This window comes from Panthera pardus, unplaced genomic scaffold (assembly GCF_024362965.1).
Source record: "Panthera pardus isolate Hobbes unplaced genomic scaffold, ASM2436296v1 HiC_scaffold_20, whole genome shotgun sequence".
NCBI classification, from domain to species: domain Eukaryota; kingdom Metazoa; phylum Chordata; class Mammalia; order Carnivora; family Felidae; genus Panthera; species Panthera pardus.
The window spans coordinates 83824011-83846762 of record NW_026526766.1 but is presented as its reverse complement, the minus strand read 5'-3'; the positions used below and the strand labels follow the sequence as shown (position 1 = coordinate 83846762).

General features: G+C 42.5%; 1 protein-coding gene across 6 annotated transcripts in view; it reads left to right on the top strand.

The window, feature by feature from the left end:
• MAPKAP1 (MAPK associated protein 1) overlaps positions 1-22752 on the top strand; it is a 243021-nt gene that overhangs the window by 213357 nt on the left and 6912 nt on the right. For 5 of the 6 annotated variants that reach the window (XM_019421132.2, XM_019421131.2, XM_019421136.2 and 2 more), the window contains one exon: positions 1368-1505. The exons of the other annotated variant lie outside the window; for it this stretch is intronic. In XM_019421132.2, coding sequence (XP_019276677.1) covers positions 1368-1505 — 138 coding nt within the window. The remainder of the gene's footprint in view (positions 1-1367; positions 1506-22752) is intronic. 6 annotated transcript variants of the gene reach the window in all.

Here is a 22752-nt window from a genome sequence, read left to right as displayed (position 1 = left end):
GAATGGTTTTTTATATATATATATATATATATATATATATATATATATATATATATATATATATATATATTTTGTTCGTTTGCTTAATTTTAAATTTGCTCACAGACTATGGTCATTGTGTTTTGGGGGGTTTTTTGTTTGTTTTTAATTGAGCTGTTTCTTTTATCTGCTTTTCCTTTTGGCCTACTAAGTTTTCTCAACGTCGTACTGAAAAATTTCTGAGGTGATCCATGGAACAAAACGAGTTAATTCTGATTGTCTTTTTGTTACAGTATGTACATTTGATGGCTTTAATTATCTCTTATATCTTTGCTTGATTTTGCTTTTTTTCCACTTTGCCCCTGACCTTTAAACCATGGCCTGAAATATTAGTTACTTTCAAGATTCTACCTGGGGCCCACTCTGGAAGGCATATTGAAGGTTTTTGTCTCACTTCATGAACAGATTCCTCAATTTTCAGCAAAAGAGGAAAAAGAGAGCATCTAGTCTAGATCGTGTGTGTCAGGCCGAGCATACGCTGCTCAGTGACCCTGGGAGAGCGATTGCTGTGCGTCGCCACAGTTATCCTAGGACACCTTTCATCCCAGGCATCACCTTTGTTCTCCCAACACCTTTGCTCCCAGTGACTGTACAGTATGTTATGTCTTTCACAGCTCTGAAAATGAAGCCCACAGTGCCAGTATTTAACCTGCTGCATTCCTGTTATAAAGTCTTTGTTGCATAAATCTCACACCCAGTGCTGTTTCTCCCTACGCTGGAGAAGCAGTGACCTCCGCAGACTGAAGCAAAGCTCCAAGACTTGAACTTGGAAGGTTTTATCTAAAGGACCTTTGATCCTCCTGTGACTTCTCTCAATCAATATAGCTTGGATAATTATTTAGTGTCAGAGAAGGGCAAAGATAGATTTTTCCTATTTTTAGTGTATTAAAAAAAAAAGAAGACCACTGATGAAAATGTTTTTCTTAACGAACTTTATGTTATGGTTTATTTCATTACCATACGGAGGTATAATGTAGGGTTAACTATGCAGGTGAACCCTGCGTTGTATCTGTAGTGCATCTAGGATGGCATGTTTTTTTAACCTTTCTATATGCTTCTTGGTGGTTTCTCCCCTCAACTCACCCACGCGGGAAACCAAGCTGTGCATCTTCTGTATGCCCTTTGGAATCTCCTTATGGCTGTCTTAAGCCAGTGGCATTCCCCAAAGCCCTAAGGAAGAGCTCTTGTTCATCTAATTTAAAATATACAAAACAGGTCAAATGATTACACCGAAATCACTTACACCTTCCACTTTTTGTGGCTTCTTTTTTGTCCTTCCCTCCCTCCCCCTCCCCCCCCCCACCCCCCCCCCCACCCCGGCCTTACAGGTATCTCTGGAGACAAAGTAGAGATAGACCCTGTTACGAATCAGAAAGCCAGCACTAAGTTTTGGATTAAGCAGAAACCCATCTCAATCGATTCTGACCTGCTCTGTGCCTGTGACCTTGCTGAAGAAAAAAGCCCCAGTGAGTAGTCCCTTTTATTTATGTCTCCTTTCTCTCTTCCCCCTCTTCCCCTCTGTGTGCTGGGTGCCGGGAGAATATATTGCCACCGTGTCCTTTTTTCCTTGGGTCTGTTTAATTCATTACCAGAAATTTCTTTTAATCAGACAGGATTGTATTATGGTGCCCAGAGCCTGACATGAGCCCCCATCCTGTTCCGTCTTGATGGCAGCAGAGAACCTCACAGCCCTGGCCCCTGACCTCCAGAGCCCCGCCCTGGGGACTAGGGGCCTGGGGGCAGGTTCCTGCTGAGAACTGGACTCCCCAGAGCCCTCATTTCACTTTGTGCTCCCTTCCTCTTCCCATTTGGGGGACTTGGGCAGTCGGACCTGGACCTGCCTTCCTTCCAGATCGAGGGAGGCTGGGAGATTTCCTGTGGCAGCCTAAGACTAGATTTAGATATCCATCAAGCCGGAAGTGTCAACAGCCTCCAGATTATTGGCAGCTGCATGACCTACCAGCTCGTAATTAAACTCCTGCCTGGTCCTGCAGAAGAGATCACTGCTGGGCTGGCACTCCTCTGCTTAAATTATCAAAGTAGATACAGTCTGGTTGTATATTTTGGCATATTATATTTTTGCAGTTAAGTAATTGAGTGTAGCATTTAGATTAATCATTTTTAAGACTTCAGTCCCATCGAGAGGCAGAAAGGACACAGATCACACTGAAGTTCCTCCATGGGAGAAAAAAGTTTAAAGTAGACAAGAATTTGTTAGCTGCCTGGGAAAGGCTACAAGACAGTTATTGTCAGAGCCTGGTACGTATCGGTATCGCCTGTAGAGCCTGTTTAAAATGCAGTTATCCAAGGGCCCATCCCCAGCGGGTTCTGATTCAGTAACTTTGGAGAATGACATGATTTTTGTTAATCCCTTTACTCCAGTGCCTGCTGAATTGGGGAACAAGTGTTATAAGGAATGACGTACTCAAAAGGAACAATAAGAAATGTAAAGGCCAGCAAGTGTTTATCATATGGTTCAAGTTTTTGAGATAATACTGACTAAACTGGGACCTAAAAAGCAAAAAAAAAACCCGAGGGAGGCGTACAGACAGAGCACCTGCCACACTGCCTCCTTTATGGGTGGGGTTTTTTTGGTCAGATCCAGCTATGCTGGGCTACGCAATCTCCTCCTTTCAACCTGTGAGGCTCCAGCTGGGCAAGAAGGGAGAACCTAGTGGTACCGAGGGGAAGGAGGCAGGCCGGGCCCACCCACCCCCCCCCTCCCCCCAGCTTGCTGCCATTCCTGTCATCCCAGTGAGGAGATCCTGCAAGATGGCTGCCAGAAGGGGCTGGTGAGAAAATTGCTTGCTGCTCTGGGGCCCTTGCCTCTGCCTTTAGATAAACATCTTCCTAATCCCTCTCACTGCAGCTTATCAGCCAATAAAGATGTCATTGTTCTAGCATCTTTCTTCCCAAGAACTCAGGATGCTTTGAAAAGTAACATTTTATAAATTCTCCGTGTCTCTGAAAAATGAAAGGCAATCACATGTTGCATAGAGGGATAAGCTGGAGTAGAAAGGTTAGGGAAAGAACTAGAAACGGGATTCAGATTTCCCTTAACACTCATATCAAGACACTCACTTGCCAAGGAGTGTGCTTCGGGCACCGAAAGGTGAAGGGTGTAGCACAGCCAGTGTGAGAGGGAAGGAAGAAAGGATGCAGACAGCACCTCCCGGTTGCCTCTGGCCATCAGTCAGTCAGGAAGTGATTAGCACACGTCTGTGACAGTGACCACAAGTTCCAAGCCTGGGGGATGCAGAGCAGACTTGGGGCCCACCTTTGCAATATTGACAATCCAGCAAGAGAGTCTTTTGTCATGTTTGCAGACCTACTGGATGGTTCTGTGTAAAAACCGCACATGTGGGTCGTAAAGAGGTTTCCTTCTCTCTCACTCTGGCTCCCGAGGTCTAAAAATTGTGACACTTGCCTGAACAAAGGAGCGCACTGGCCCAGTCAAACACTTCCTATGTCCCTGTGCCCTGTCAGTGCTTTCCAAACCATGTTCCTCAGAGGTCTGGGGATGGGGGAGGGGGCAGGTTTGGGCATAAGGACTCCCCTTCAACCAGTAGAGCTCTACTATTTTCTCTTTGGGGATTCTGCATTTAAAAAGTCTGTCGGGGGTGGCTCAGTCGGTTAAGCGTCTGACTCTTGATCTCAGCTCAGGTCTTGATCTCAGGGTTGTGAATTCAAGCTCCGTGTTGGGCTCTGCACTAGGTGTGAAGCCTACTTTAAAAAAAAAAAAAAGTCAACCGATAAAAAGGATTTTGCTACTTAAAAAAAAAGTTTTTTGAAAGTTACAGGCTCACCAAGTAAAATCCAGATTCCTCAGCATAGCCCTTAAAGACATTGACCACTTGAGGTTCATAGCCCATAATTTCCCATCCTGAACTTGAGCTGCAGTCAACTGTGAACTGCTCGCACACGAACACACCTCGAATTCTGTGCTTCTGCTGTTCCCATCACCTGGAATACGCCTCCACCCTGATTCTCCCTCTGACAGGCACCTCTGCTTCCTCAGGCCTGGCTCATTCATCTTTCTAGGGTCAGGCTCTCTCCACGACTTTGTCTCCAGGAGCTTGCACACGCCTGTGGTACAGTAGCTCTCACGCTGTGCCATATGTATCGACTTCAAGTCTGTCCCTCTCTCCCACCCCCATCTCCTTGCTGAACTAATTGACCCAGGAACTGCTTTCTGTGTCCTCAGTCTGCAGCACAGTGCCCACAGAGTTGTCCTCCGTGAATGTTTGCTATCTTCGAATTGAACTTAATGTGGCCAGAATTTAGAAACCAAAAGTTACTCAGCATAATTTATGTTGTAAAGTACCCAAACAAAGATGTACTAACTCAATCAGCTTGATGCTGTGTTATTTTTTTTTTTTATGATTTCCAGTATCTTCATCAAATTAATTCAGTGACTTAATCTAAAAAGTTCATCTTCAAGACCATCATCAGACCACAGAATTAATCTGTGGGGCTGTTTCTTCCTCTTCTTTTTTTAAAGGATTAATGGTAACCCTTTTTATCTTTTGTGTCTGTTGAACCTTAGAAAAAAAGTTATTTTAACAGCACTCAAGAAATGAAAGTCACTATATTTCCCAAGTTTAGCCTGTGATTTTTATCAGCATAGTGATATATGTTTGTAGCTGAGTTTACATCAAAAATTATTCTGGGGGCCTTCTTGAATGAATTATGGCAAAGAGAGAGAGTCTAGAAGTAGATAAGGTTTTTGATTTCTGCAATATATTTCCTTTTTCATGTTTTTATCTCTCGTAACACAAGCGTCCTGCCGAAGACTGGAACGTGTGACCAACTGGAATAATGTAGTTGTGAAAACAGCAGACGTGTTATTAAACAGCCTCTTTACAAAAAGGCAGTAAGTGTTGGAAGGATAATGAAGTTGTCCTGGTCTGTCTTGAGACATGTTTGTCAGAATTCTGAGCAGAAAAGAAATGGTTTTTAAAACCTTCGAATATGGCCAGTTTGCAGTGTTTATTGAGAAAGCCTCTGTCAAACCATTAATTTGGTCGTCATAAGGAACGCAGCTCAAGTTTAATTGACACCATATCCAAAAAGTATGTGAATAGAGGACTTGGCAAAGGGACTGAGCAACGGAGCGCCCGCAGTGAGACCCGTAATTACACATACCATGGGTCAGAAAGACCCGGACTCTGCAGCCGTGCTCCATGAAGAGCAGTTCTGTGGCTCTCTTTCCTTCTCCTAACTTCTCCGTCTTAGGCTGTGTTCTCAGAGGGAAGATTTATTGCTCTGTCCCTGTGAGTGTTTAAGGATCTGGAACTTAATGACTAAATAGATACATGCCTTAGAAGAAATTTGTACGTATAAATATAGACTCTCACCAGTTAGTTGAGAAAATCTGTGTATCAAAAGCCCAGAGAAATTGAGAATAAATTCTGCCTTTCCAGGTTGGGAGGGGGGAAGAAAGGCTGCACGCTGTCATTATTATTGCAATCAGTGACTTCTTAGTCTGGTTTTGCCACTCCTTAGGGTACCTTTTGATGTTTTGAAGGGTGTCGCAAACCTCTAGAAGATGAATTAATTTTAATTCATCGTAAGTGAACAGATATGTATATGGCACATAGGAGGGGAGAATATCTCCGTATCAGAAACTACCATGGCTAAATTATCTCAGAGAGATAATTCTCCATCCTTCTACAGGTCCAAACCTAGGCTTTAGATGCAGTGGGCTCTCTTTTTAAGTGCCAGCCTCAAACTCCAACACTGAAACAAAAGCAAGGCACCTTTTTTTTTTTAAACTAGCGCCCTTCAGAGACTCTCAGGCTGGATTTAAATGAAGTACCAGCCTCCACCGTGCCAGGTCTGCGTTTATCATGAGAAGGTTGTGCAGGTTTCCAGGCTTCAAAGGAAGCAGCCTATCATTAAGAAATCAGATTTAAACCTTAATAAAGTAGCTGTCGTCTTTATAGCTGAAAAGAGCGCTGTATCTCAATTAAGTATAGATAATAGAAAATCTTAAGGAAGCAACATAATAGAGGTAACCTGATTATGTTCTCTTGCAATAGTATAATTTAAAGGAAATCTGATTCTGTTGATGCTGGTGGGGGATTGCTTGTTTGGTTTTTTTTATTGTTGTTTTTTGTTTTTGTTTTGTTTTGTTTGTCCAAAACAGTGTGTGGATACAGGATAGGAACTCTTTGGCATCATGAGTTAACCACAACTGCGAGAGACTGTCAAGCCCTCGTGAATAGAACCTGCTGGATGTTTGAGATGAGACTCAGTTAAGGTTATGAGTTAAATTAGCTGGGCTTATTGGTGACCTCCCGCTTAAATGAATCTTTCTTTTCATAAGTACTTGACAAGATCTGTAAAGTAGTGTATTTAATTTACTAATTAAATTAAAGCTACTGAATAATGATTTGTCCACATTGATTTAGCTTAAATAGAAAAGATCAGCATTGTTGTGATCTTCAGCCACCTTAATGACCAGGCCAGTTAGACACAAAGGCCTCTCGTGTTTTATAGGTCCGAAGTACGTAGGTAAGCCCAGGCTGTAATTGAATTGCCTGCACCGCACCCTGCAGTTGCAGATTCCCTTTGCCTTCTCGTTCCATTGTTACACTGGGGCTTAAGAGAATGTTAACGCGGTAATAGGCACAGGGCCTTCCCCATTATACGTCTTGCTATCGAGCGGTTCTGCATGACTAGTTAAAGAAGATGGCAAGAAGATTAATGAAAGCAAGGCTAATACAGAAGGGGGTACTTTTGCAAGACTTCTACCGAGGAGATATTAGAGCTGAACCAGAGCTTGGCTTTTTTCTTTATCCTGTGACCTTTGAACCTGCCTTACTGTTGAGAGCTGCCAGGGAAGTCGACATTTTGATTGATGTTGGTACACGAGTCAGTCTTTCCCATTGAATTCCACATCTGCACGAAAATAGCTTTTCCAGCAGAATTCATACTGGCCAGAAGTGATAGCCAAATTGATGGCTGAAATGCTTTTATGTAGTTTTCATTTAAACCTAAAGGTATTTGATGGTTTAATTCAGTATCCAGTTTTCATAGATTATAAGCATTCGCTTATATGTCCTTAATGGGTTCATCAACTCATAGTGAAACACCAGTATTGAGACTGTTCAGAGGTTTGCAAACAGACCTCCAAGCAGGCTTTATGGAGGAGTAAAAGCAGTCATCAAACAAACCTTCACCATCCTTAAAAAAGAAAAATCAGTCTGAGGGCCCAGGTTTTGTACATAAAGTAAAGCATCTCACTGTTTCTGGAAAGCTACAGATGGGGAAGTCTGAAATCTCTCGGTACCCCACCTCAGCCCCAGCTCAGAGGCTCTCCTGATCCACCCAAATGCTGAGTTCCCTGACCTTGCCCTTGGGACACTAGCATTCCTTCGGAAAGGGATTGTTCTGGTCTGCTTGTAAGACGGCCCCGCACAGATACAAACATCTTCATGTGTCCCCACTAATTCTGTGACCTTGCTTGTGGAGCTGCAGGCCTTTAGTGTGTGTGTGTGTGTATCTTTGAATGCGCTTGTGTATGCATCCCCCACCCCCTGTCCCAACAAAGGAGAGAGAACAGGGAGAGTGACAGAAGGATTCGGGTTTTGTTGCTAAAATCCACTTGGGTACACCCCAATCCATATGTTGAATCCTCTGATCCGCTGATTTCTTTTCTTCCTATTTGACAGGGGTAGTCATGCTAGCAGAGAACAAGCATGCACATGCACACATGCACACACGCGTGTGCACACGCACGCACACGCTGATGTGACAGGCATTCCAGTTCCTATGGCAGGAGATACCCAAGGATTTTGTCATTCTTTAGTTGCTCATGAGAATGAAAGAGAAGTGAGGAGGACGTTAGCCACCCCTGGATGAAAGAGCTGCAGCCCCTGAATGAGTGGGTGGATGGCCTTGACCGCACCGCGTGCTGTAGGCCCCAGTAAGTAAGGCACTGGCCTTTATACTCACACGGACCTGTAGCCCAGGAAGACCACAGGCTGTCCTGAGGCTCTGTTGATTCCCAGGAGGCCCGGGCATTCCAGGCATCAGGTGGATGGGCCATGTAGTGTTTTTACTCTCTGACGAGGGCTTATTTCATAAGTTCCAGATCAAATACGGTAAGTACTGCTAGATTACAGAACACAATGGACTCTAACATAGTAAATGCCCCAGTTATTGAATTGCCTTTTCATAAGAGTACTCTGGAGCACAATCAGGAGCAGGCAGTGCCTCATCCTTTTAACAGATATGTTTCCTAGCCCTATTAAAAGGGGTCTTCATCTATCCTGTCAAAGGGAGTCTGCTGGGGTTTTTTAGTTTAATTACACTATCCAATTAAAACTCCTTGCTGCATTTGGATGCGCCTCTCCTTGGGCCTGAGTGGATATGACATTTACAAGGCTCGCCTTTCAAGCAGACAATAGTGTGATTGATGAGGTGCACGTTCAGTGGAGGAGGCGAGTGCCTGTGGAAGTGCTGCTTAGTGCATTTTGATTTATTTATCATCTCCTTCCAAAACAAGGAAGCTGCTGGGGAGATGGGTTTAGGCAACCAGGGGGACCACCTCCATTTTCCAAGTGTGTGGGAGGGAAGGACCCGAGGTGTGCCAGAGAATAAAGGTGGGGGAAAACTCTTAAGTGTGGGGCCAGCGTGCATCATCTACTGCCAGGCTGTATTCTTAGGTTCTCTGACCCAGTTTGGTTTCCAGTAACCTCAAGCTGTGATCTGCTTTTAAATAGGCCATCACTATACTTCAGGGAACGGTTCTCTGGGGCTGGATAACATTGGCCAGGCCCCTGAGAACTCAGCCAGTGGGAACCAACCCAGCGTGTGTGCCATTGACCTGGTCATTAACTGACACCTGATGTTTGCACTTAAGCATGCCTGTGTATGCTCCCATCTGCATCCTTTAGAGATCCAGCAGCTGCTGTCCAGGGGCTAACGTCAGTGCTCAATGACTGTCTAACTCCGTCTGGCACCTTAAGCATTTAAAAGTTGCTTCTAGAATTTGGAATCAGTCAAGAGCAAGTGTGGCCATTCAACAAAGAGATATGGAGGCATAACGGAGAACTTCTCAAGGTTGTAGTGAAAAGGCAAACCCAACGTCTTGTTCTTAACCTACTATTGCAGTTTGCCCTCAGCATATGATAGATGGGACCAGTGTGCTTGTCTCTGTAGTTCCTGGAAAAGAGGTGCTTTGGTACAGTGTGTGGTCTCTGGAAGGTCAACGCTCTACGAATTTAGGAGGCAGGAGATTCTGCTCTGAGCCCCAGACAGGTGATAAGAACAACACGTCTCCCATATTCATTATCGTGTACCACAGTTGCTCATAGGAGCTATTGGGGGCGTGTTTGCTAACTACATAATGTGTAAGATTGTGTTTCTGAGGAAAATTGGCTGGTGCTGAGATATCCAGTGGGTTTTCATTATCTTTTTTGTAAACTTACTTCGTTTTTTTCCCTAGGACTTATTGATGAACAAAGAATATGTTTGTGTCAATTGGAATATTGATATTTGTTAGAGTAGAAAACAGTTTGGGGTATCAACTTTTTTCCCTCCCGGGAAAAGCCTTCCTTTTGCTATTAAGTTTTTGCTTAGTTGTTGACTTGGGTGTTATGGACCCATAAGAACAAAACAGGTTTAATAGGAAATTTGCATACATTTACATTTTCCACTTTCCTATATTTTGATTACCATTTCTTCAGATTTTTTCTTTCTTGATTTTTAACATCAGAAGAGCTCCTAATTGAGAAGAGGGTAAGGGTAGAGACTGTTCCCTACTGAAAAACTATGTGAAAGATTTCTCAGCTGGATAAATGATAGGAAAAATCTGTTTCCCTTGCCTCCTGCCAAGCTCCAAATTGTGTTTCATAATAAATAAATGGGGTGCTTAGGTTTTAAGTTATTCTCATAGACATGGAAAAAGTAAGCCATTCGTTCATTAAAATCAAAGTATGTATGGCATACAAGATTCCCACAGGCAACTTCCAGGATAGGGTGACTGCTACCAGATTAGCCTTTCTATCATAAATGACCGGAAAACTGTACAAAATATAAGAAACTGTTTTCAGACACTGGAAAACAGGCAGTACAGGACTATGAGCCCTGGGAGAAGGGAAACAAATGAGGTGAGACTTACTATCACTTCAGCTTTCTTCAGGGTTTCCCAAGGAGAGTATAACAGGCTCACCAAGCTTGGAGACAGAAATCGGAGTTGGAGGAGGCTGAAATTTACAATAAATTAAATGTGGAGAGGAGGAAGCTACATTGAGAAAAAGATCCAGAAAGACACCTTGGAATCTTTTGTTGTATACGAAGCTGTGCGTGCCTGTGGTGGGACCTCACAAGCCTGGTAAAGCACGACCACTGGGCATTATCATCTGGAGTTCTGACCAACGAGAGGGGAGCTTCCAGGACTTGTAGCTTACAGGACTTGTAGCAGTGACTCCAGAAAGACCATGGCTTAGGAGTAAGGCTAAACTACCCCTAGATTAAAGACTGCTCTAATCCTTGCCTAATAAAGCTTTTTTTTTTTTAGTTTTTATTTTAATTTTAGTAAGTTAACACAGTGTTATATTAGTTTCACGTGTACAATATTTAGTGATTGCCCAATAAAGCTTTAAAACGAGTCCTAAAAGGGTGAAGATGATCCACAAGTAAATTAACTAGCTGCTAGAATAAAATCCGGTATTCTCTAAAGGATGATGACAGAATGCAAAAAAACCCGCAATGTAATGTTTATAGTGTCCAGCATTCAATAAAGAATTACTAGATATGCAAAGAAGCAGGAAAATGTGTCCTATAACCAGGAGAAAAGTCAATCAATAGAAACAGCAAGAAGTGGCAGGGATCACACAACTAGCAAGTGAGCACTTTAAAATAGAGTACTTTAAAACAGCTATTAGAAATGTGTTTAAAGATTTAAAGAAAAACAAGAACTCAAAAAGAAATGTAAACTACTTAAAAAGAACCTAATGAAAATTCTAGAGCTGAGAAATACAATACCTGAGTCAAAACTGATGCAGTTAGATTAGGAAATTTGCTTAAAAGGTCCGTGTGTTAGTTGTCTATTGCCGTATAACAAATTGCCCGAAAACTTGGTGGCTTAAAACAGCAAGAACATGTATTACCTCGCAGGGTTGTGGTCAGGAATCCGGCACAGCTTAGCTGAGTCCTATTGCTAAGAGTCTCTCACAAGGTTGTAGTCAAGGTGTCAACCAGGGCCACAATCCTCTTAAGATTCAGTTGGGGCAGGATCTGCATCCAAGCTCACTGAGTAGTTGCTGGCAGAGTTCATTTCTTTGTGAACACCTTCAGTTCCTTGCCACACGGTACTCTCCGTAGAGGAGCTCACAAGATGGCAGCTGGCTTCATCAAAATAACTAAGAACACAAGAGTACTACTAGCAAGGAAGAAGTCACAATCATTTACAACCTAATCTTAGAAGTGGCTTAGCAATACACTTTTGCTTAAAAAAAAAAAAAAAAAAAAAAGGAAATACACTTTTGTTGTATCTTACTCATCAGAAGTAAGTCACACGGTCTAGCCCGCACACAAGACAAGGAGATGACACGATATGAAATGCAGGAGACAGGATCATTGGGGGCCATTTCAGAATCTGCCTCCCACAATCAGTAAACTTTAAGACAGGACAATAAAACTATTCAGCCTGGAACATGAAGACCAAAAATTGATGAGAAGAACAAACTATGGGATAATATCAAGTGTTCCAACATATAGGTAATTTAGGTCTCGGGAATGAAAGGCAAAACTCTTCCAGATTTGATTTAAAATATCATCCACCAATCTTGGAAGACCAGTGAAGGCCACACAGGATAAATACAGAGAAAACCGCATCAAGGCACATCATAATCCAATTGCTGAAAACCAGTGATAAAGAGAAAAATTTTAAGAGCAGCCAGAGAAACCAAGAATGATTGCTGACTTCTCATCAGAACTAATGCAATTCAGAAGACAATGGAGTGACATCTTTTAAAGTGCTAAAAGAAAACCTGTCAATCTAGAATTCTATCTATATTCAGTGAAAGGATCCTTCAGAAATAAAGGTGAAATAAAGACATTTTCAGACACTCAAAAGATGAAGGAATGTGTTGCTGTTAAGCCTTTCCTGCAAGAAAGGTTAAGGCTGGAGTGGGGGAAAATGCCAGATAAAAACTCAGATCTACACAAGTTGCCCTCAGAATGTCATTATTAGCAACTGCATGGAATGAGCCAAGAAAAAGGAAATAAACAAGAGAGACCTGTTTGAGCAGGGATTGGCAAACTATGGCCCAAAGGTAAATCCAGCCTACCACTTGTGAGCTAAGCATGGTTTTTATAGGTGAACATTTGCAATTGATTTGATGATAGGGAATACTGACGTTGAATTTCCATTTAAGGAAAGTTATTCACCACCCTCAAAAAGTTCTATCCTTCTCTTTGGTAGACTGTATTACACCCCCCCCAAAATTTGATTTGATCATTATATTTGATCATTATATTTCACATTTTGACAATAAGAAACAAATTTGGAATTTTTTTTCCTCATTAAGTATCTACAGAATATCCTTAATTTTGCCTCTTGGCCTGAAAAACCTAAAATATTTACTATTTCCTTTTCAGGTAAAGTTTGCTGGTCTTAGAGAATGGAAGTAAAAAACAGAGGGAAACTACCATGTAAAGGCAGTGTCCCCATGTACTTTATATATAAAGCACTATTTAATTTGTATAACAGCTCTATGAGGTTTTATATACATTTATTATATAATTCGAGCTGATTTTATCCTAGCATCAACACTGTGAAGCTGATATTATTCCCATTTTATAATACTGAGGAAACTGGGGCTCAGAGAATTTATTTAACTTCTCCAAAGTTATATACAGTTGACCCTTGAACAACATGGGGCATTAGGGGCACTGACCCCCACGTAGTCAAAAATCTATGTATAGCTTTTAACTCCCCCGTAACTTAACTACTAATAGCTTACAGTTGACCAGAAGTGTTACCGATAACATAAACAGTCCATCAACACATTTTGTATGTTGTATGTATTATATACTGTATTCTCGCAATAAAGTAAGCTAGAGAAAAGAAAATGTTAAGAAAATCACAAGGATTGCTTGTGAAAATAGCATTTATAATACTATACTGTATTTGTTGATACCATAAGTGTATAGATTCACTGAAAAAACTCTAGCCATAAGTGAACCTACACAGTTCAAACCCACGCTGTTGAGTGGTCAACTGTACAAATAGTAATAGAGGTTTATATTCTTCTCTCTGCCACTGACACAAAGCCAAGGCACCTAAACTTCTGGGCTGCTTTCGTGGAAGGGTATATCCGTAGCCCCAACTCAGACCCTATATAAAGTCTTATTTTTTAGCACATTTCAACCATGCTTGATTTTATGGGTTTTATTCCTAAAGAATATTAAATGCAGAAAATTGGAAGAGGAGGAGAAAGAATGACAACTTAATGAAGACCGTGGGAAGTGAAAACTTACAAGAGTTGACCAAAAATGAAACAAAAGAAAAACTATTAAAAAGCAGTCCAAAAACTCAGTAAGCAGAGTAGTATGGCAGCATGCTACTATTTTGTGCCAGACTTAGAGCCTTTTGAATCCTGAAAAAATCATAATATTCCATACCTATAAAGATGAACATAACAGGAATTTATTTTCCCTATACTCTAATACAGAAGGAAATTTTGTAATGTGGAATTTTAATGCTAAAAATTAGAAAAGGTTTTTTTTGCACAAAGGTCACCCTAGCTGTCTGCTCTAAGGATCCTGGATAGAAGGTATTTCATGTGTTTGTTATAATTTAGCTCCCAAGAGTACTTGGAAACTCAGACTTGTTGCAAACTGTGGAAGAAAGCCCAGATACAAAACTTGTTTCTTGCCTATCTACCTTTCTAAAAGCTAAAGGGTAAAACTCAGCCAGTACTTGATTACTGAAATGCCATATATTTTGTTAGAACAACTTGCACATGAAGAATCCAAAGACTCCATAAACCATTGCTGTGAATTCATTTACGAACGTACACAAAGGCATTTCTGTTGCATGTGGGAGTAGAATACTTGTTTCAAGGAAAACATTCATACGGTTGTTTGAGTTGCAAGCTGAACTAGCCATTGATCTCACGGAACACCATCTTTTCATGAAAGAAAGACTGACAAACCATGCTTATTCAAATTTGAGTACTTAGCAGACATTTTCCTGAAAATGAAGGAGAGAGGCCCTTCACTTCAAAGAAAGTAAGTGATAATATTTTATTGCAATGATGAAATTCGAGATTTCAGGTGACAATTTCTGACAAAATTCAGAATTTTGGGAAACTTGTATCTGTCACTGGGCTTCGTTTCTCAGAGCTTAAAGACTTTTCTGATGGGATCAGTGGTGAATGTGAAAGACTGGAATTTTCTTGTGATACTTTTTGTATAATGAAACATGTCAACATTTGGAAGACCTGCATAACTCCATGAACCAGTATTTTCTAGAAAGTGCCAGACCAAAAACCAAAGTGTCAGACAGACCAGTGGATTTTAATGTAAGAGAATACAGGCTTATTAATGTGGTTTTAAATTCCACATTGCGGCCACTCTAAGAAACTGCCATTTATCAAATTTGGTATAGTATCAAAGAAGAATATTTGCAAAGAAGAATATTAAAATATTGCAAAAAAGAATATTTTTATATTTTCCAAAAACATATCTGTGTGAGGCTGGCTTTTTTTCACATGCTTCAACCAAAACTGTATATCACAGCAGACAAAATGCAGCAGCAGATAGGATAATCCCACTGTTTTCTGTTAATATTAAAGAGACTTCAAAACTATAAACTAATGCCACTCATTAGAATTTTTTTGTTTGAGGAAACACCAGGGTTTTTGCATTTAAAAAAAATACATTGTTTATATTAACTTGTAATGGGTTTGTTATTTTTAATGAATTAAATATTTTTTAAATTTCTTGGTTTGAATTTCAAATGCGATAAATATCGATGTAATTCACACAAACAAAGCTTTTTGGGTTCCTCGATAATGTTTATGACATAAAGGGATTCTGAGACCAAAGTTTGAGAACTGCCGATCTAGGGTCTTGAAAATCATCTTAAGTTTGGACTTCACTGTAAGGACAACAGGAAATGGAGCTGCGCAGTGTTTTAGGGCCATTATGTGTGTTACAAAAGGATGACTCCTGTGGCTGGGTGTTTGAATCTGAAGAAGACATGATCGAAAGTACAAAAACCAGAGAGGAGGCAACTGATGGTCAGGACCTGGGTGAAGACTGATGACCACAGGATGGAAGAGGGTGGAAGGTGACTATGTGAGAGAGCTATTTAGGAGACCGGATGCCTGGAACAGTTTTTGGTTTAAAGGGAAATGTTGACATTGATTCAGGACATGCTGCACTGTAGGCCATGGGAAGGTGACAGCTCTCCTCACCAGCTGACTCTGAAACTCTGGAGAAAAGTCTAGGTCATATTTCTGCTTCAAGGTCATCAACATGAGTAGTAATTAAAACCTAAGGAGCAAACCTGAAAGAGGAGGAATGCAGTCAGAAGGAACGAGGGTCAAGCATAGGACTGGGAAGACTACCATTTAAAGGACAGGTGAAGGACAAGATCACAAAATAAGAATGAAGAAGATTGGCTGGAGAAGGCTACTGAAGAATCTGCTGACTGTGGTTCCGTGGAAGCCCAGGGAAGAGAGGAGTTCAGGGAGAAGTATCAAATACAGCTGAGAAGCCAAGCAAGCTAAAAGCTGAGAAGTATCTACTGGACCTCTCAACATAAAGGTCACAGTGACCTTAGCAAGAGTGTTTTCAATAAATTAGAGGAAGGAGGGGAATCACATTGCCATGGGAATTTTTATAATCAGAGAGCTTTAATTATGTTGATAGGAAGGAGCCAAAGAGAGAGAAGGTTTGAAAGATGCAGGCAGAAGTGTAAGTAGGTCAGACAAGGTCCCTGCTCTAGAGGTCAAAGAGGTCATTATAGTCCCTGGTCCTCTGCCACTGTAGGAGTGCTGGGGAAGAGGCACCAGCCTTTGCCAGTTGAATTACATTGACCTGAAGTTCCCACAAGCAGCTCAGAACTGCTGCTTACAGTGGAGCCTGGATCCAGAGGGGGTTTCCACCCAGAAACCAAAGAATCCCAGCCCATCCTTTACCCCAGGACCTATGGAAAGGTACAGCTTTACCTAAAAGAACGGTGTGTTCCCATTTGTTTCTCCCCAAGAAATCCAGTAAGAGCTTCCTACTTCTTTCCAGGCCAGAAGAACCAGAAATGAGCAGACCCTGGAAACCCAGTTTTAAAAAGTATCCATGCTGCAGCAGCTGTTATAATTTATAAATGTTTGTCTTCCTTCTCTGGGTCCACAGGTGGGGAGAATAAATTTTGGCTAGGATGCACTGATTTGCAAGGAGGCCTTTTAGAATTATAAAGACAGCAAGGGGTTGGGACCCCACCCTGTAGATGTTTGAATGCTATTTCTGCCACTTACATATTGGATAATCTTGGGCAATACAAATTACAAATGCCTTAAAACTCAGTTTCCTCAAAAACAATCCAATTCAAAAGTGAGCTAAGGACTCGAATAGACATTTCTCCAAAGAAGGTATACAGATGGCCAATAAGCACATGAAAAGATGTTTAACATCACTAGTCACTACCCATTGGGATGGCCGATATTAAAGAAAAAAAGAAAAGAACAAATGTGAGGATGTGGAAAAATTAGAACCTTTGTGCAATCCTGGGGGGAATGTAAAATGGTGCAGCACAAAACAGTTTGGCTCAGAAAGTTGAACACAGACTTACCATATGATCCACCAGTCCCACTTCTATGTATAGACCCAGAAGAATTGAAAGCAGAGGCTCAAATAGATACACATCAGTGTTCATCGCAGTACTATTCACAGTAGCTGAAGGGTAGAAACAATGCGAATGTCCCATCTCCAGGTAAATGGAGAAAAATGTGGTGTGTACATAAACTGGAATATTACTCAGCCTTGAAAAGAATGAAACTCTGATACATGGTACACAACATGAATGAACCTTGAAAAGTGCTAAATAAGCCAAACCAAAAGGACAAACACTATGATTCCCCTGCTCTGTGTCACCTAGAATAAGCAATCTCTTAAGATGCGGAAAGTGGAATAGAGAATAGAGGTTACCGGGAGATGGTGAGAAGGGAGAAAGGATGTTACTATTTAGTAAGTACAGTGTGTGTCTGTTGGGGATGATGAAAAATTTCTGGAAATGGATAGTGGTGGTTACAGAACACTGCAAATGTACTTAATACAATTTAATTTTACATTTAAAAGTGGTTGAATGGTAAATTTTACCACAATTTAAAAAAGAAAACTGTCTCCTTCTGAGTAAAATTAGAATTATCTATCCTCTTAAAAAAAAAAAAAAAAATCCATGCCTGATGTAAAGGAATGGAGAAAGAATCCAAATCCTCAATGTTTTGTTTGTAATACTGGCAATTTTATAAGTATCTTAAATGCCCATGAGAGAGAGCATGAACCCTGATACACATCTACCTGTGGCAATAAAATGCAGCTATTGAAAAACATGGTTGTAGAGACAATGTAGCAGCAGGGAAAGGGCTATGGTAAAATGTTAACTAAAAAATAAAAAAAAAAATTTAAAAAGGTCCCAAATTGTGGGATCCTGTCAGATTACAGCTATGTGAAAACAGACATGTGGGAATGATATAAAAAAAAAAAAAAAAAAAAGACCATAGAAATCACGCTGGGTATTGGTATTAGTGGGGGGCAGAGTGTGGAGGTTTTTCCTCTCTTCTAAATTTTTAGTAGTTTTTTTTTATATGTAATTTATTGTCAAATTGGTTTCCATACAGCACCCAGTGCTCATCCCAACAGGTGCCCTCAATGCCAATCACCCTAAATTTTTAATAGTTTTAAAATACATTGTATATGTTTTTAATTGAAAAGGAGAAGAAGGAATGTTTGTTTTTGGCTTTCCTGACCATTGGTGACACCTGGGGTGTTTTACACAAAGGTGGACTGCAGGCTCGGAATGAAAAGGCAGCTCTGCCCAGTTATTGCCAACCACAGTCCATGCCAGCAGGTTATGTTAGAAGGGGGCTCCTTTCAAATAGTAATCTCCATCCCATTTGCAGAGGAAATCTGGGAGCGCTTCTAGCAAACTATAGAAGCTCCTGTCCCTCTGCCCTTACACCGACCTTCGTGTGACATCAGCTTTTTGGGAATGATTTCTGGTCATTACCCTCTGAACGACCAGAGGAACCTGTTTTTCTGGCACCGCCTCTTGTTTAAGTTAAAATTCATAACACAGAAGGGAAATTAGAGCACGAAATCTCCAGCGTTTCCACTTCTGACATTTGTGCTGCTAATTAGTTTCTGTTTGGCGTTCCATTCCATCTTCTCTGTTTTACTTGGGAAAAAATGTATAATGTAAATACATTTTTACATATCCAGATTTCCCTTTCAGTGTTCAGAAGCATATGTATAGTTCCAGTGTCTGCCCTGAGCATGTGACCATAGCTTAGGTGCCCATTTTATGCCCCATTATATTTCATTTTCTTTCTACAACACTAAAAGCAAATCTCAGAGGCGGCCCAATTAAAAACACAGTCTTCAAAATAATGAGGATTTTCTCTTCAGATATCGGTTCCATCACATTTGTAAGAACAGTCGCCACCGCCCACGGAGCCCCACTATATCCGGGCGCCACACGAGATGCCTCGGGGCAGACCTGGGCACCTGGAGGGATGGTGCCTTGCCCCGGTCCTGCCGCTGGAACTCCCTCGCCCGTCTGAATCCAGAGCTCGCACTTTCCCCTCTGAGTCCCAGGCTTTTTGTCATGCCTTAGTTTCCAACCAGAATTTAGCAATCCAAGCAAAATAATTCAGACTGATTGAAGTATTAGATTTTGCATTTTCTTTTCAATCATGCTGATAGATAATTTTTTCTCAGCTGACATTTTTACAAAGACTGTTTGCCCCTCTGGCTTACCACCCCCCCCGCCCCCCCCCCCCCATGAAAGCAGATGCTCTTTGAGTGTTCAAGGATGTGGATGACCTATCCAGCTCAGATTCCCACCAACATCCCAGGACAGATGTCCCGGTAGGCTGCAGCTCAGGAGGTCATCCGCCCCCTTCCTCCCTTACCTAAGGTGAGCCTGGAGGTGCCTGAGGCTGATAAAGATTTGATAACAGACTTTTCTTATTCTGTTTTTAATTGAACACCTGTTCAATTGGTATTGAAATGCCAGTGATTCCTTCTTCCCTTCTGCCTCTGGTGGAAATTTACCATGTAGTATGTATAACTCATGTCTATTGATGGATTTGTTTCCAGCAAGAGGTCAACGAACTTGTTATACCTTAATATATAGGTTTTGGACTCCATGAAATTACACAAGTGTGAGTCCTGCTTATTAACTGTTACTCTGTCATAAAACAATCCCCAGATCCCGCCAGTGTTATCTTCTCTACAGTTCTCAAGTGAGTCCCTTTCTCGGCATCCTTTTTGCCCCTTGTGCAGCTCAAAACCGCATACACTCCTACCTGGGTGACTGGCTGCTGGTCTCCCTGCCTCCTGGCCCTGGGAGCCAGGGTGAACACCCAAAAGCACAGTTTGACCATTTACTTCACTGCCCAGCTTTGCAGCCCACTAGGGGCTCCCTGAGCTGGCCAATCCAGCATTTCCAGCACTTGGTGTCTGCCGTGTGTCATCTCCTGCCTGCCCCGCTGCTCGTGAGCTTGCTCGGGTCTCCCGGAGGTGTACTGCCTCTGGCCCCCGTACCTCTGTCCTGACCCCGGTGCTTCTTTCCCCACCCCTGCCTTTACCCAGCCGACTCCCCGTCTTCCTTTAAGGCTGCTCCAGTATCAGCTCCTCCAAGAAACTCTGATGACCCTTCCCTGCCTGGGCCACCCACCTCCATCTGGGGTCTCCACAGCAGCAACCTGCACCCAGCACCCTCTTGGCGCTCATTATTCTCGGCTCTCTGTTCATTCCTCTGGCTCTTGCACAAGTCTGTGCTGCTGGCAGGTCCTGAACTGAGTAAAACCGGCCACCAAACAAAACAGTCCTCACAGCAAAAACTCTCACTTGGATTGAGCTGACCCCATAGCCCATGGCTCCGGTATAAGTGAAACCATGGCTGCTGATTTTAACCTGAGCTTATACACTAGAGCTGTCCCTCAGGATTTCTCCCACAGAGTAAGAAGGGGCTGTGCTGTCACTGTCTCCCCACACCTCATCCCGGTTATTAACATCTGTGGCTCTGTAATAATCATAAAAGGGCTGATTCGTTGAAATTCAAATACAAGTACTCTAGATAACATTCTCAGTGTTCTCTTCTCTCTGTGATGTGAATGCTTTCCCTGGAAAGGACAAATAAATCAGAGGCTTCAGAGAGGCGGTGAGTGGCGGACTCTTCATCATTCCTGTCGGCTTCACTTTTCCTTGGAGCTCTGGAATGAGCACCGGGAACAAGCAGGGAACGCACGCAGCCCCCCAGTACAGCAAAATACAGATGTTAGTGTGCTTGTGTTCACCTGGCCCAAATACGCAGCCTTTCAGGAGACTTGGGATGTTTTCTTTTTGTTTTTCATGTGACCGTTGTACAGATGAGCTGCAGACCTCCCCTCTATCAGCCCGCAGTCGATACGCTCCACAGGCAGTGTGATCCCAAGAGGACAGGGTCCGGGTTTCTAGAGGCTCCCGCAGGCCGGTGCAGACTGCATATCACGTATTGCCATGTATAGATTTGGCTCTCCCTAAACAGTGCAGAAAAGGTTTTTATAGCGTTTCAGTTTTGGGGCAAAACATGGTCTAGCATCTTGAGGTTTGGTTTTGTTTTGCCAGTGATGAGTGGGAGCAGGTGGTGTAGACCGTCCATGAGATCCCTTATCAAAGTGGTCAGTGAACCCTGAAGCTTCAGGTCTACAGGCCTCCCCAAGACCTTCTGGTCCTTTTTAGCCCCAGGCCCTGGTGTCTGTGTCTGTCATGGCCAGGTGTCAGCGGTAAGGCCTCCTGGAGGGCGTGTCTCTGTTTGTCCTTCACAGCCCTGTGACCTTCATGGATGTCCCTACTTGACCACAGCGTGGCCAACGGTTAACTGCATTGTTCTTCCACACAGTGATATCACCATCAAGACTACTCTTCCAAAGCAGGTCCTGTGAAGATAAAGAAACACACACCATACATACAGATACATCTTTTTATGTGAGATTCACTTTCTTATCAGAAACAAGTCATTTACATATTAACGGAATGATTAGCTTCTGGCTAGGAATTCTAACATTTTAGTACCATGATTTAGAATCAGGCTAAATTTGTCAAGTGACCGAAAGTGAGGTTTTTCAGAAATTATTAGCTAATTTTTTTCAATATAGAATTTATAGTCACAATTAGTATATCATAATGATGTTTCCAGGATAAAATACCAGCAGCTCAACTTTCCTGGCCACAAATGTACAACATATATCAGTTTATTTTTGGAGATCTGAAGAATTAGCTACTGTAAATAAAGTCCCCAAGAAGATTTCTCCGGGAAAGAAGTGAACTTACAGTAATATGGGTGATATATTATTAATTAATAACTATGACCAGGGCTGTTTCAATTAAAAGCAAAACGGATGAGAAGGCCTATTAGAAAGGATATGCTTAATCTCACCAGCACTGAGGTCTACAGAGCAGACCAGGGAAGGTTGTTTCTGAGGCTGTCTGCAGGAGGAGGTCGCCGGCCGCTCCTGAGTCTGGGAACTTTGCTGAGCGCTGACTGCATGTCTCTCGGAAGCAATGCTCATTGGGTTGCCAGTAATGGAAACCGACTTCAAAATAGCTTAAGGAGCAAGAGGACTTTCTTAGAGTGCCACAGGGTCTCCCACAACTCAAGGACAGCACGTGCTGATGGGCCAGGGAGGGCTTCACTTGGGACTGAAACAGGCTGGCATCTCTATTTAGAGGAGGGAATGTGGCACATCTGGCCCGAAGGACAGGCACATCACCCCTGTCTGCAGGTGTCATGGACGATATAGGCCGCATGTATTATAGGAGGCCTGCATGAGAAGGGTATCTAGGAGTATAGCTAAGAAGATTCGCCCCAGGAGGGAGCAGCTGAGCCGTGTGACCCAGGGTCAGCAGGTCTTTTCCGGACTGGTCAGTGAGAGACGATGCCCCAGGCCTTGGCTGGTGGGCGTGTGCAGTGCCACGGGGCTGGCCTGTGCACAGGAGGACAGCATGAGGGGAGGCTGGACAGGAAGCAGTCCCAGAAATGACAAGGTTATCCTGAAGGTGGTAGGAAAGGAGCGTGCAGGAACTTGATTTTGGGGAAGAGTTGTGTGTTCAGAGGGTCTGGCCCCCCAAGGTCAGACAGCTGGGTGAAGTGCCGTCCTTCTAGGATAGAAGTGGCCAGAGGTCCAGGAGCAGCTTCCACTCAGGGTCGCAAGACCAGGACTGCCCTTCCCTGCTGTAGCCAGAGCCACAGAAAAGCCTTGCGATGGCATTGCCGGCAGCCTCTGTCCTTCTTGTTGCTCGTTTGGCTTTAAGCACAGTTTTATTTTCACGGTAATCGTTTGGGGTTAACTGGTCGTGTACCTTAGAACTGCCACCTGTTCCATGTACTCACCGTATAGACATAGTTCTGCACAGCCTTCCTAATGTGGCATGCCCTGAACACGCTCCAGAGTGGAAGGAGACCTAACTAGCCATTTGATTTCTTTTTTT